The sequence below is a fragment of the Acanthopagrus latus genome, chromosome 13 (genome assembly GCF_904848185.1).
Source record: "Acanthopagrus latus isolate v.2019 chromosome 13, fAcaLat1.1, whole genome shotgun sequence".
Taxonomy (NCBI): Eukaryota; Metazoa; Chordata; class Actinopteri; order Spariformes; family Sparidae; genus Acanthopagrus; species Acanthopagrus latus.
This window is the reverse complement of record NC_051051.1, coordinates 22,284,658-22,297,751: the sequence shown is the minus strand read 5'-3', so window position 1 is coordinate 22,297,751 and position 13,094 is coordinate 22,284,658. Positions and strand designations below refer to the sequence as shown.

Sequence of the window (13,094 nt, the reverse complement as noted above, 5' to 3'; positions counted from 1 at the left end):
GATGTGCTCTCAGGGAAAACCATTCCTGCTGACACATGGTCCACCATGACACCCACCCCCAGCGGGTGGGATTCATCAGGAGGACAAATATACTGTAAATACAAACGAGTTTAACTTCATATCTGGATCCCTGATATCCAGATATCCACTTGTCAGTGGATGTAATATGTCATTTGTTCCCAGTTCTGTCACATTTAATACAAAGAACTGATGATTCAGCAGTGCTCACACAGAAATTATATCTACCATTCTGAGCCTTTGATAGGCAGATATCATCAGCTAGCTGTTATATGGAGATATGATGGATGCAGTATATTAAATTGCCGCAATGATAAAGTGACTTTTTATGACTTGGGAACTGGTGGGAAAAAAAAGTTTTGCCAGAGCAATCCTGAAGTTATTTTGTTTCTATTTGTGATTTATTTAATTTTATTTTATTTTGAATATGTGGTAGACAATAGCTGTATTTTGTGTTTAGTTTGCAAGGAGAAACATAAACTCCCCAGGAAGAAAACATGAATGCTTTTAGTCGTTTGAACATTAGGTAGTGGTGCATGTCAGCCTCTTGTGGTCATAATAAGTATTACAACAACAGACACACTGCAACACTCAGGAAAAAAATCTCCTAAAAACATTTTTTTTTTTCACTCTTCTTTACTCAGTTTCCCACAGAAGAAATGTAAAAAATGTATGCGTCACACATGAAACTTTTTTTGTTGTACTCCTGAACAAAAAGGAAATTTAATTTGGATTCAAAAATTATCTCATAAAATGTTTTTAATCACTCGGTTTCACAAATGAACATTTTTTTTCTCCTGAAAAACATTGAACTTTTTTTTTATTCAGTTTAACCTATGAAAAAACATGTATGAATGCTTTTAAACAACTCAGTTTCACTCATGGAAAACTCTCTTAGAAAATAAAATTCTCCTGAAATGTTTTCACACATGAAAAGTTTTGAAAAAATGACTTTATCACTGGGTGACTAACATGAACCTTTTTCTTCTCCTGTAAAAAAAAAGAGTTCACTCAGTTTCGATCATGAAAAAAAAAAATGCTTTTCTTCACATTTTCACAGGGGAAAGAACTGTAAGAACTCAAGTCATAAACAGGAGAGACAGCAATTCAGATCAGAAAAACAATGAGTCACTTGACCCTCAGGGCTTCCGTAGTTACAGACCTAGTTGATTCTGTCTTCTTTAACATATATGCTTTTAGTTTTAATTACTCTTCAAACACATATTTAAATTACAACTACTTTTATTGTTAAAACATCTCTATCTTACTGTTACTGCCATCTTTGAAATAAAGTTCATGTTCAAAAGTTAAAGTCTTCAGTCTACAGCCATGCAGCAGCTCTGTGTACTATGAATGCATCATTCAGACCTCCATAGATGTACTATAGGTACATGTTTAGGTTAGACAGGATGTGTAGAATGTAATTGGGCTTTCTTAATAGACCCACTGTAGGCAGGCACAGCGCTGTTTTAAGCTAAAGGCTAAGCAGCTAACAGGAATAATCTTTTGCCATGGTAGTTTTTAAATAAACTTTATAATTTATACATCTGTAATTGAGAAGCAACAGATCTATTTTTTGGAAACTGAATGAACATTGTTTTTTTCAAGTTTTCTTTTCATGTGTGAAAACAAGTGAATGTTTTTCTCCCCAGGATATAACGGTGTAAAAAACCAAAAAGTATATAAAATGATGTATCCCTGTAGCTCATGCAAACAGCTGAAATTGCTCTAAAAAAATGAGAGCACTGTGTCAAAATAATTCATTATTCTTAGCAGTGCGGGGATATGCCTGCACAACACACTGCAAAATCCTTTATCCAGCTCTCCAGTGGCAGTGACTGCTTACAGACAAACAAAAGACAGCGAAACCTTTAATATTCACTTTTATTTTGGAAGTCTGTCACAGGCTGTGAATTTCATCTTCCAACACAGGTCTCCACGACCTCTGCAGTATTCATTTCCCAAGCAAATCCACCAACATGAGACAAAGCAAGACATCTTCTGATAAGAACCCCAGTACTCACTCACTGTACAACTAAAAAACTACAAGTGCACTTTTGTCTCCTCTGAGAAGCAAGAAACAAACAACTGAGCAACACTTTGGTCAGTCATCTTATTTGGAATGTAAAAACAGGTTGGTACATTTGACTTTTTTTTAAAAAAAAAACCACAGTAACATCTTTGACTTCATTGAAGGCAGCGCCAACTCTAACAGAAAGTTCTCGGATATTTAGCGTATACAGTAAACTGGGGGTTACTGGGTCATGCTTTTTTAAAACATGCATTGTGCAACTGTTCTCATTTCAATCGCTTCACCATTTTGACCTTTTCTCCAGCCCTTTGGACCGCCATCCAGCTCAACATTAACACTTTTTAACTTAACTGCACTCTCGGCAAACAGATCTGCTTGTGTTATGACCTCAAGCAAAAACAGCAGTTCATAAAAGGCAACAACTCTGTAAGGCAGAACTATATTTGGACTGTGACACATAATTAAGCACTTAGAGCAGCATCAGTATGCAGAGTTGACTGGTATGGCACCTTATACACAGGCCCATGATCTTTGTAATAGACAGTAAAAGCTATTCGAAGGAAGAATTTGACAAAGTGTTTGATGCTTGTCTGTAAAAAAAAAAAAAACAGTGAAGACAGGATGTTACATTTTTTAAGACTCAACAACAGACCTTCTTTTCTTACTAAACACATGCAGTGTGATAAATGACTGGACTCTTAAAAGGTTAAAACAACAGGCTACGGTTTATGTGAAATATGAGCCTGACTGAGGAGCAGGTTGAGCGTGAACACTGAGGCGTGCGCTCGCCACAAAATCCACAGAAACAGGGTTGGGGTTCAATAGCGTTTCCTCCAATCTGAATCACCTTAGTTAATCCAAACCTTTTAGAATCTCTTATTGAATCCATAAGAGACGTTCAACATCTACAAGGATCAACAGGTGCAACGATTAACTGATTAGTCAACTATTCTTTTAAACTTTAACTCTTTTAATAAGTGATTAAATCTGCCAGAGCATTTCTTCAAAAAAAGTACAATATGTAAGAACTGGCCACCGGTCGAATTTGCATTCAAAACAAGTTGCGGGCAGCACATCGCCAGTGGCCACTTACTGCTGCTTCCTGTAGCTGCCGTTAGCTAGTAAGCTTAGTTTAACAATGACGATGAACGTTAATTGCATCCATACAGAGAACTAGATTTATAAAGAAATAAAACTCAAAGTATCTGATCAGCACCCTTCAGCTTTTAGCAGTGGTCTTGCGTGAATTTACTTTGGCAAACCTTATTATTTCTAAGCAACTTGCAACTCATAGCTATTCAATTCATCAGCTTAAAGGTTCAATTTGGAAGACAGTTAATAGACATGTCATAATCCCTACTTGTCAAACACAGATGGTTTGGGTTTACAGGTCCATATATACTAATGCTTTGGATATGTAGGTTCAGTCTGCCAGTAGACCCAAAGCATCAGTAATTGACGAGTTAGGAGTGAGACTCAACAATCACCTTTCCTACAATTGGGAACTTTAAATCATCAATGATGTGATATAAATCAATGATTTATAAATAAGAGTTCAACCTCGTACTACTGAAACTGACACACCACTGAAGCACTGTTGTTGAACTACTAATAAAGAATAGAGCTATAGAGATGAATTGATCAATCATAAGAATTTAACTCTTAATTGTTATTTGTCCTTTTCAAAGCAAAAATGTCTTGTGTGGAAATGAGATTTACTACTTTTTTTGAGTATTTGGGCTCTGGGAAGTTTCATGAGCATTTTTCCAATATTTTTTGATATCGTCCAGACTAAATAAATAGTCTACAGGGAACACAACTGGCAGATTAATCAATATCAAACATAATCATTAGCGGCAACATTCTGCTCAGGAACCAGCTTACAGAGAGCACAGTGTCAATCAACAGTCTAGTTTAATTTTGCCATTATGGCAACTAACTTAAGGCAGTGAGATAAGTTAGCTTCTAGCTATTGTTGCCCAACCCGAACATGAAAACAGACATGGCACAAAAATGGCACACAGAACGTAGAAGCCCTTTTTCTGTAAACCTATGTACATTATCCATGACCAACACACATTACACATCGAAAACACACTATAACGCAACTTTGCCTTAAGAATAAATTAGCAGTCTGACTTGTATCGGCTGTCTGTGCTGCAAAGTGGACAGCTTTCAAACTCAACTTATGAGTCCAAGCGAGGCATCAACAAAGAATAGAACAAACATCAGAAAGGGGACGGGGGTAGATAAATATGGGATACAAAGGAAGTCCTTAAAGCTGCCATCAAGTCATCACACAGTCTGGAGGCCTCTCTCGTGGCCGTCTAGCTGCACCTTAATCTTGTGCAGTTCCTCGATCTCCTGGTGGTGACGCTCTGTCTTGTGGCGCACCAAAGAGCGATAAAAGTGAATGGTGAACACCAAAAAAATCACCCCCACTGGCACCATGATGATGGTGGAGGCCAGCGCGGCTTTCCAGCCGCTGTCCTGTGGCACAGGTGCTGTTGTAGGCTGCGTCCCAGCGGTGGCTGTCGAGGTTCTGCAGGGTGGTCCGGACAGGCTCGAGTCTACTGGTAGAAACTTGATCCAGCACAGGAGCACCACCTCTGCTAGGAACAGCAGGATGCCAAGGGCGGTGGAGAAGCCCCAGGCCAGCTCGATGTAGTGGTGCATACGCTCATGTGGTGACTCGCTGACAGAGTTGAGGTTGTGGATATTGCTGACAGCCTCCACGTTGGGCAGGATGCAGGTGCTGATCAGCAGGGCAAAGAGGTGCACTGCCACCAGCACGGTGGTGCACACACTGAAGGCAATGAGGAGCACTGGAGGGTAACAGTAATCCATCTCTAGCTCTACCTCCACCATGGCCACCTGTGAGACGAGTACCAGTGAAAACCAAGTTACGACATGTCCGTGGAAACAAACCCAGTAATTTTCTAACTCCTCTGAAGTCTTTTTACAGGACAAGTTTACCTCAAATTTAAAATTCAGTCATTATTTATTCACCCTCAAACCAGTAGAATGTTGGGGGGAACATTTCTAGAGCTAACCAATTGAAGTAGATGGTGACTTGTTTCAAAACATTAAAAATGAATTGAAAAAAGAACATAAGATGGATCTATTTGTTGTCCAGAGTAATCCAAGTCTCCTGAGATCCCAAACTGATTTGGAAAGATGTTATTTACACTCTTGACGAGCAATTGAGCTTGTGCACAAACTTCAGAAGGGGTGTGTGCTAACTCTATTAGCTTAGTTTAATTTGGGAGGATTCCCTAGACTTTTATTAAGCCATACAAGCTGTATGAAGACATGGTTTTGTTTATTTATTTATTTATTTATTTTTTTAAAACAAGTTTCCATGAGAGAATGTTGAAATGCTGTTTTGCTGTGAAGCTCCAGAAATGTATAGTGGACTAAGAAAATTCACCACACTTTCCATCAGCATGGGGGTGACTGAACATTCTGTGTCCTGAACTTTGTGTGGCCTTGAAACTCTGTGTGGATTACATGACATATACTATAAACTGGGATGGGAATTTATAAGACTTTACTGATACCAAAATGGCATTATCATTTCTGAGTATTGCTGAAATGATAATGGCACTGATGACTTGCTGGCAATTTGAGAATTATCTGGATAATATTGTGAATCACAATTATGTTGGACAGGGAAATCAAGACATTAAATTTTCATATTGTCCCAGGCCTAGTTCTCATATTTCTTCATAAAATGAAACCGTACTTTGAGGCGTTTCTTTCTCCACGCAGTGACTCCTGCTTGTTGCGAGTTTCCAGCAGACATGAGGCATGAGTTTGACAACAAAACAGGAGGGCATTGTTAAAAGAAACTGATAAGCTCAGAGGCATTTTTTTTTTTTTGATGGATCGAAAGATTTGCAATCAGTTCTCAACTTCGTTCCTTAACTATATATCCTGTTTATCTTCTGCTGGTACTGTTGGATACGAGCTAGTGGCAGCACTTCAAGTTTTAGATGGTACGAAACTGTCCCAGTTGAATAAGATGATCTACTGCATTATCAAATATCTGAATGTACAGAAAAGGTACAAGCCTGTCGCTGGCTATCACATCCGTTCATGTGAGAAACATCCTGTGACTGCATGAAGCTCTAAGTTCTGTTACCAATGCCACTAAGGTAAAGTCAAAGATACAGATCAAATGTTAGATGAAATGAGGTGTGAAATGGGTGAGGTGTTTTCTTTTGATTTGCAAAGAGGAAGTCTTTTTGATTTCCTGCAGCTCTGATTCACATCTCTGACTGGCTCGGGATCCAAACCAGCGGTGGTTGAGGCTCAAGGTATCATAGCATTTAGAGCCACCTGCCACTCAAATACATAAAAACACATAGACTAGCTGCAATTGCTTAACTTTTAGAAGCTGGAGCCAGATGATGTTTTCAATTAACTAACTGTTAAACGTATGGAATGAAATAATGAATAGAAAAGGTTGTGTTTCCTGTATCTGTATGTTGCACACGGCAGTATGAACCCTAGCTTGTTGAAATCAATATGGCTAAATTTCCAAGTGCCATCAATGTTCTGTTTTCAGTATCAGAGAGAATACAGTTGCAATCAGATGCCATAAACGTTGTTTCCTTTTCAGAATCCTCAGATGTTGAAAAACTAATGATTAGTTGCCACAAATCAATCTAACAATGATTTATGTTATCAAAAATTCAGCCGAGAAGACAAACTATTAAGCATTAAGGTTGCTGTTTAGCAGACAACACTGAAATGCTGAAAGCACAAACAGGAAGTTTAAAACCAATTCCTGCCCACAACAGAGTTTCATGACACATGCAAGTTACTGGGTTCTGATTATCTCGGATAGGCTTTGTAGTACTGAAATGCCTGTAAACATGAATAAAATGTCATGTCCTTTAAGAGACTGTGTTGCACTTAAGCAGAATAAGACTGACCATTGCAAAGCCAGAGAGGAGTGCAGAGGTCCTGCTGGAGGCCTTCAGCTTGGCCCGGCTCAGGTACAGTTTCCTCCAGGACAGGGCCTGCACCGAGTGGTGGTTGGAGCTGACCAGCTCCAGGTAACTGCGTCGCACCCAGTCCCTGTAGTCCATCCCCCCACCATCAGGAGCCCGCTCTGAGACCCCCGGGGCTGGGGAGCCCATAGGCACGTTCAGCTCACTGCTCATGGCCCCTTTGTAGGTTAAAAAGATAGTCAGTCACATCAACACTATTTCCACCTTCTCCTCACTAAACATAAACAAACTAAACTATACCAACATAAGACGAAGTGATGCAGCAAGCTGTGAGATTAAACCATTATTACATAAAAGAATCCTTCTCCTCTTTGACATGCAATGTTTGGTTAAGTGATGGCAATTCAGCATGACATTCTCATAGAGGGTGAGTGCATTTTGAGCGGTTAGACCCAGTAACATTCCAGTAACATGACACAACTCTGAAATGCACTCCATCGCAATAATGTAAAGCCAACACCAACACCAGATAAACATACAGAAAGTGTGAATGCATGGTATTAAGTTATTAAGGAGATTATTTTCATGTCAGTTTTGATTATGAATTTATTTATCCCCTTTGAAAATGCAGGGTGAAAAAGTTTGAGGAATAAAACCTTGCACTGCCAGAATGATCATCTTAAATACAGCATGCATGCAAAGAGGAATTTAACAGGAGTCCTTGTATGTTTGTGCAGTGATGAACATTATTAAACAGGCAGAAGCAATCTCTATACAATGCATGATGAAATAGCAGGATGGACCATGATAAACAATCTACAGTTATAATTCATTCCCCAAAAGTTATCATTTTATCTTTTTATTATATCAGTGCAATCTGTGTGAAGATTTTTGCAGGGAATGAAGTCCATCTGTCTCAGTAATGTTTTGCTCCTGCATGCTGTTGGCCCCACCCCTGCCTAAGTGAGGGTGTGTGGGTGGGAGCTTTAGGAGATGGAGGGAGAACAGGAAAGAACTATTATGAGAAAGATAAAGCACGAATACAAATTAATGGCGTTTTTAAAAATAGCAGCAACTGTGCTGCTATTTCCTGTTTCCTGACAATATTTTCCTACACAGAAGATTGGAAAGATTGAAGACAGAAAATATTAATTTATTTTGTCATAAAACAGGGTAAAGTTAGAAATCACTGCAGCCCATTAGTAACAAAGAATAAAAAAGGAAAACCATATTTATGTTATATATATATATATATTTTAATCTATTAGGGTGGAAATGTGGATGCAGCCTTAATAGGCTACAGACCACTGAATAATCTGAATCTGCAAGGTAGCTAGTAACTACTAGTTTGGAGTAAGAAGTTATATTTATAGTACCTCAAAATTGTGCTCAAGAACAGTACTTGAGTAGATTAGATTAGATGGACTTTTTTGTCACTGTTTTTTTTTTTAAATTAGCACTTCAAGTTTTAGATGGTACAAAACTGTCCCAGTTGAATAAGATGATCTACTGCATTATCAAATATCTGAATGTACAGAAAAGGTACAAGCCTGTCGCTGGCTATCACATCCATTCATGTGAGAAACATCCTGTGACTGCATGAAGCTCTAAGTTGTGTTACCAATGCCACTAAGGTAAAGTCAAAGATACAGATCAAATGTTAGATGAAATGAGGTGTGAAATGGGTGAGGTGTTTTCTTTTGATTTGCAAAGAGGAAGTCTTTTTGATTTCCTGCAGCTCTGATTCACATCTCTGACTGGCTCGGGATCCAAACCAGCGGTGGCTGAGGCTCAAGGTATCATAGCATTTAGAGCCACCTGCCACTCAAATACATAAAAACACATAGACTAGCTGCAATTGCTTAACTTTTAGAAGCTGGAGCCAGATGATGTTTTCAATTAACTAACTGTTAAACGTATGGAATGAAATAATGAATAGAAAAGGTTGTGTTTCCTGTATCTGTATGTTGCACACGGCAGTATGAACCCTAGCTTGTTGAAATCAATATGGCTAAATTTCCAAGTGCCATCAATGTTCTGTTTTCAGTATCAGAGAGAATACGGTTGCAATCAGATGCCATAAACGTTGTTTCCTTTTCAGAATCCTCAGATGTTGAAAAACTAATGATTAGTTGCCACAAATCAATCTAACAATGATTTATGTTATCAAAAATTCAGCCGAGAAGACAAACTATTAAGCATTAAGGTTGCTGTTTAGCAGACAACACTGAAATGCTGAAAGCACAAACAGGAAGTTTAAAACCAATTCCTGCCCACAACAGAGTTTCATGACACATGCAAGTTACTGGGTTCTGATTATCTCGGATAGGCTTTGTAGTACTGAAATGCCTGTAAACATGAATAAAATGTCATGTCCTTTAAGAGACTGTGTTGCACTTAAGCAGAATAAGACTGACCATTGCAAAGCCAGAGAGGAGTGCAGAGGTCCTGCTGGAGGCCTTCAGCTTGGCCCGGCTCAGGTACAGTTTCCTCCAGGACAGGGCCTGCACCGAGTGGTGGTTGGAGCTGACCATCAAATTTTGATGCAGATTTTTATTTTTACTGCAAATGAACGTTGTTCCCAAATATCGGGTTTCAATCTCTTTGATTTCTAAAAAGATCTCTGATGAAGCTATATCGGTCGATCCCTGATGTCCATATACTTTTGGCCACATAGTGTTGTTACTAGTTACTACTGTTATCATGACAGACATTCTGCATTTTCCAAATATCTGAATCTGTAAATTAACTAGAAGCTAAATTCATCAAATACGTGTAGTGGAAAGGGAAGTTTACAGAGGCAGAAAATTGAATAACTCAAGTAATTTGGGCTTGTAGGACGGGTCTGGTCGACATCCCATGGCATCATTTTTTGAACTGACAAACTGAGAGTGAGACCCCAAAACGTTTATTACAAATAGGACATTTGTGAACAGCACATGAGATTGTTTTATTTCATCAGCGTTTGTTGTAATTTTTTTTTTTACAAAGAGAAGATTAGGCTATTCCTTTATTTCAAATAATTGGTATCATCCCTGAAAAAAATCCTAACACTTCAACTGTCCATATACTTTTGGCCACATAGTCTCAAGACTCAAATACTGTCATCTGTGAAGCTCTGACATGTCAGCACAGCCCCCCCCCCCAACCCCTCCCCACACTAACCACAACACTTTGTGCAAACACAAACCACTGGTTTTCCGAGTTTGCGCAACCTTACCACCATCAAGATAACGAGGACACTGAGCCAAATAGGAAAGAGTTCATATCCGCTGCTTTTACTTAGCAGTTATTAAACTGGAAACACAAAATTGGCTTTTCACAACTTCAAAAACAGATGTGCATTTTAATGACAAGATTTAGGGTGATGTATTACCGGGAGGGAAAAATGTATTAAATGAGATACATTATCTTATAGGAGAGGAAAGAAGGCTCTGTCCAAGTGTAAACCCCCTGCAGGGGCAACAGTTTAACAGATGAGTGCACTTTTACGTCTCAATGTATATTTAGAACTGTGGTAAGTTAGCCGGATCCGTTTCCCAAGTTTAGCTTGCAGAAAGCAAAGTCTAAAACCGTGCTGCAGTTATTTCAATCAAAATGGAAATTGCTGACATTAATAAAGAAAAAAATTAAAATTTGAGGATGCATCACCTCCACTTGCCGTCTTGAGTAGGACTCAGTGTGCCAATATTGAGCACGTTAACTAGCTAGAAAACTCCTCTTGCTAGCTAGTTAGCTTGCTAACTAATCAACATAATTTCTAATGGAGTTGCTCGTCTGTTATGCAATTAAAGAACTAGACTACTTTCATCATACCTGCCCGTTGAAGTGCCGTTTGAACTGTAATTATAAACTCCAACGAGGTCTTCTCTCTGCACTGGACACGACAATAAACGAACACCGCCTGCACCACTCCGGCTGTTTCGGTTGAACAACTTCCGCTCTTCGGTTGCAGTTAGGAACACCTCCGTTTAGCTCCAACAGCGATGCCAGGGTGTGTCTTTTCACTCCTCACGAGCATATTTAGCGCACCTGGGTGATGCCTTTCTACCTCACCGCGAAATAAGATCACCGGACATCATTTCTTTTTCCTGTTTTCGGGAAGTTCAGACCGGAGACCCGCGGAAGACTGCGGAAAACTAAAGCAGCTAGCACAAAGCTTCCGGTTGGGCGTGTTGCCTCCAAAATAAAAGCACCAACAAACTCATTGAGGAAAGAGTGCCAAACCTGTTTTTCACGTTCTCCAAGCATGCAAACAGAGCGAAAAACACACAATCTTGTTCTAAAGCGGGTGAAGAAAAAAATAACTACCTGGTCTTTTTTAATCGCACATTATTGTTATTTTCTGGGCGCAGTCATTGCAGTTTTATCAAGGGTGATGCTTTTCACACTGTATTTGTCAGGTCATTTCATCTGGTGATCCAGACTGGTGAAAGGCCACAATCCCTTTACGTTGTCTTCAGTATCACAACGGGGTAAAATAATATTTGTAGACCGTCCTGAGTCGGTAAACTGTAGTCCATCAGCCATCTCCATTTATACATTTGTTTTTATTAAGGGTCCATATGTGTTGCTGCCAAACACCCTCCAAAAATGACCTCAGCCCACCTCTCAGGCCCTGAATAACCAGTTCCATTTCACACTACAACATTTCTATTTTTCTCTGTTGCTGGCAGCTAGATGTTGAGGAAATGCTCACTGTTGCAGAATGGCAAAGTGACTCATAAAAAAGAGGCTCTGTTGAGTGCTGCGTCCCAAACATTCTCAGGATATCTTTAGTCATGCTCCTGTATGTGTGAAAGTAACAATGGCACTGCTGTTTAGAGTTTCATGAACAGAATGTTGAGCCATGTGGAGCGCCAAAACAAACTGTCAGGTCACTGCTTTTGCATAATCAACGTAACCACATTCCTCTAACATGGAACAATTTCAGTACATGTCCTGACACTTGAGGGCAGCTGTAGACATATCATCAACAAGCTCCCCCTTACCTTGGTCCCCACACATTCTGCCTCATCAGGGCAGTTATGGAAAACAGAGACTAATGGAAATCAGATCTTAATCTACTCTGCGGAGACCCTGACTCTAGAGTATTCTTGTGTTAATCTCAGTATAATTGCGCCTTTGATGTGCCTTTAAACTTGATTATTGGTAAAGACTTTATTTCATTATGAAACAGCACACTGTTGTAGTGCAGTATTACACACATAGATAAAAGGGGTTTATGTGAATTTGGTAAGATTATGTGTGCTGTTGCCAACTAAAGCTTTTGAAAATAACACGGAATTCCAGCATTTAAACTCAGACGTGGAGATGTAAAACGACCGATATCGCTCCAGGTCATGCTAGGGCAAAAAACAAAAAACAAAAAAAGGGTTAAGAAAAAAAACACAAATTGTAATATAATTAGTCAGAAATGAATCTGTTAAAATCTGACACCGCAATGAAAATTTCTACTTTCACGTAAACCTGGAAATAATCAGAAAGTGTCAAAAGTCATTCTGTTATCATGAGTGTAGAGGGGTTTTGGCAGCGTCAGATCCTGATTGGACTAAAGGTTTCTAGGACTCTGAAAGTTGTATCCAAAGCACGATCACGCAGCATGAACCATCAGAAGATCAATACAACAAGCCCTTGATGCCAACAAGTTCACGAATAGACTGAGTTTCGTTTCTCTAACATGTAAATTGTTCTGCTTGATCCTATTGAAAAATTACTTCCAAATATATACACACGTGTATATATATATATATATATATATATATATATATATATATATATATATATATATATATATATATATATATATATATTGCACTGCCTGCACTATATATATATATATATATATATCTATATATAATTACAAACCTTGTATTCTGGGGTTTGGCTTGTAGTATTTTGAACATGATATCTTTACTAAGTATGACTTTTGGGTACATTTTACATCACTGCTCATTTATGACCTTTTCGTTTTGGACAACCACAGAACTTCATGGCAGACATGACTAAGACAAATCAGGCTTTGGCTCCACAGTTAGTAGACTGAATTCAATGTTAATTTTAGTCTTTCACTGATTTTTAGCCTA

The 13,094-nt window shown here is 38.8% G+C and overlaps 1 protein-coding gene across 2 annotated transcripts; it reads right to left on the bottom strand.

Annotated features, from left to right (window-relative positions):
• Window positions 1-1,884: 1,884 nt before the first annotated feature.
• On the bottom strand, window positions 1,885-11,173 carry orai2 (ORAI calcium release-activated calcium modulator 2). Of its 2 annotated transcripts, XM_037120054.1 has the most exons (3): window positions 10,825-11,173; window positions 6,991-7,226; window positions 1,885-4,924 (listed from the first exon to the last, which is right to left on the bottom strand). In XM_037120054.1, the coding sequence occupies exons 2-3, from the start codon at window positions 7,219-7,221 to the stop codon at window positions 4,346-4,348; spliced, it is 810 nt and encodes a 269-aa protein (XP_036975949.1). In that variant the 5' UTR covers window positions 7,222-7,226; window positions 10,825-11,173; the 3' UTR covers window positions 1,885-4,345. The 2 variants fall into 2 exon arrangements, with proteins under 2 accessions (XP_036975949.1, XP_036975948.1); XM_037120053.1 differs by lacking the exons at window positions 6,991-7,226; window positions 10,825-11,173 and adding an exon at window positions 9,426-9,477.
• Window positions 11,174-13,094: the final 1,921 nt, after the last annotated feature.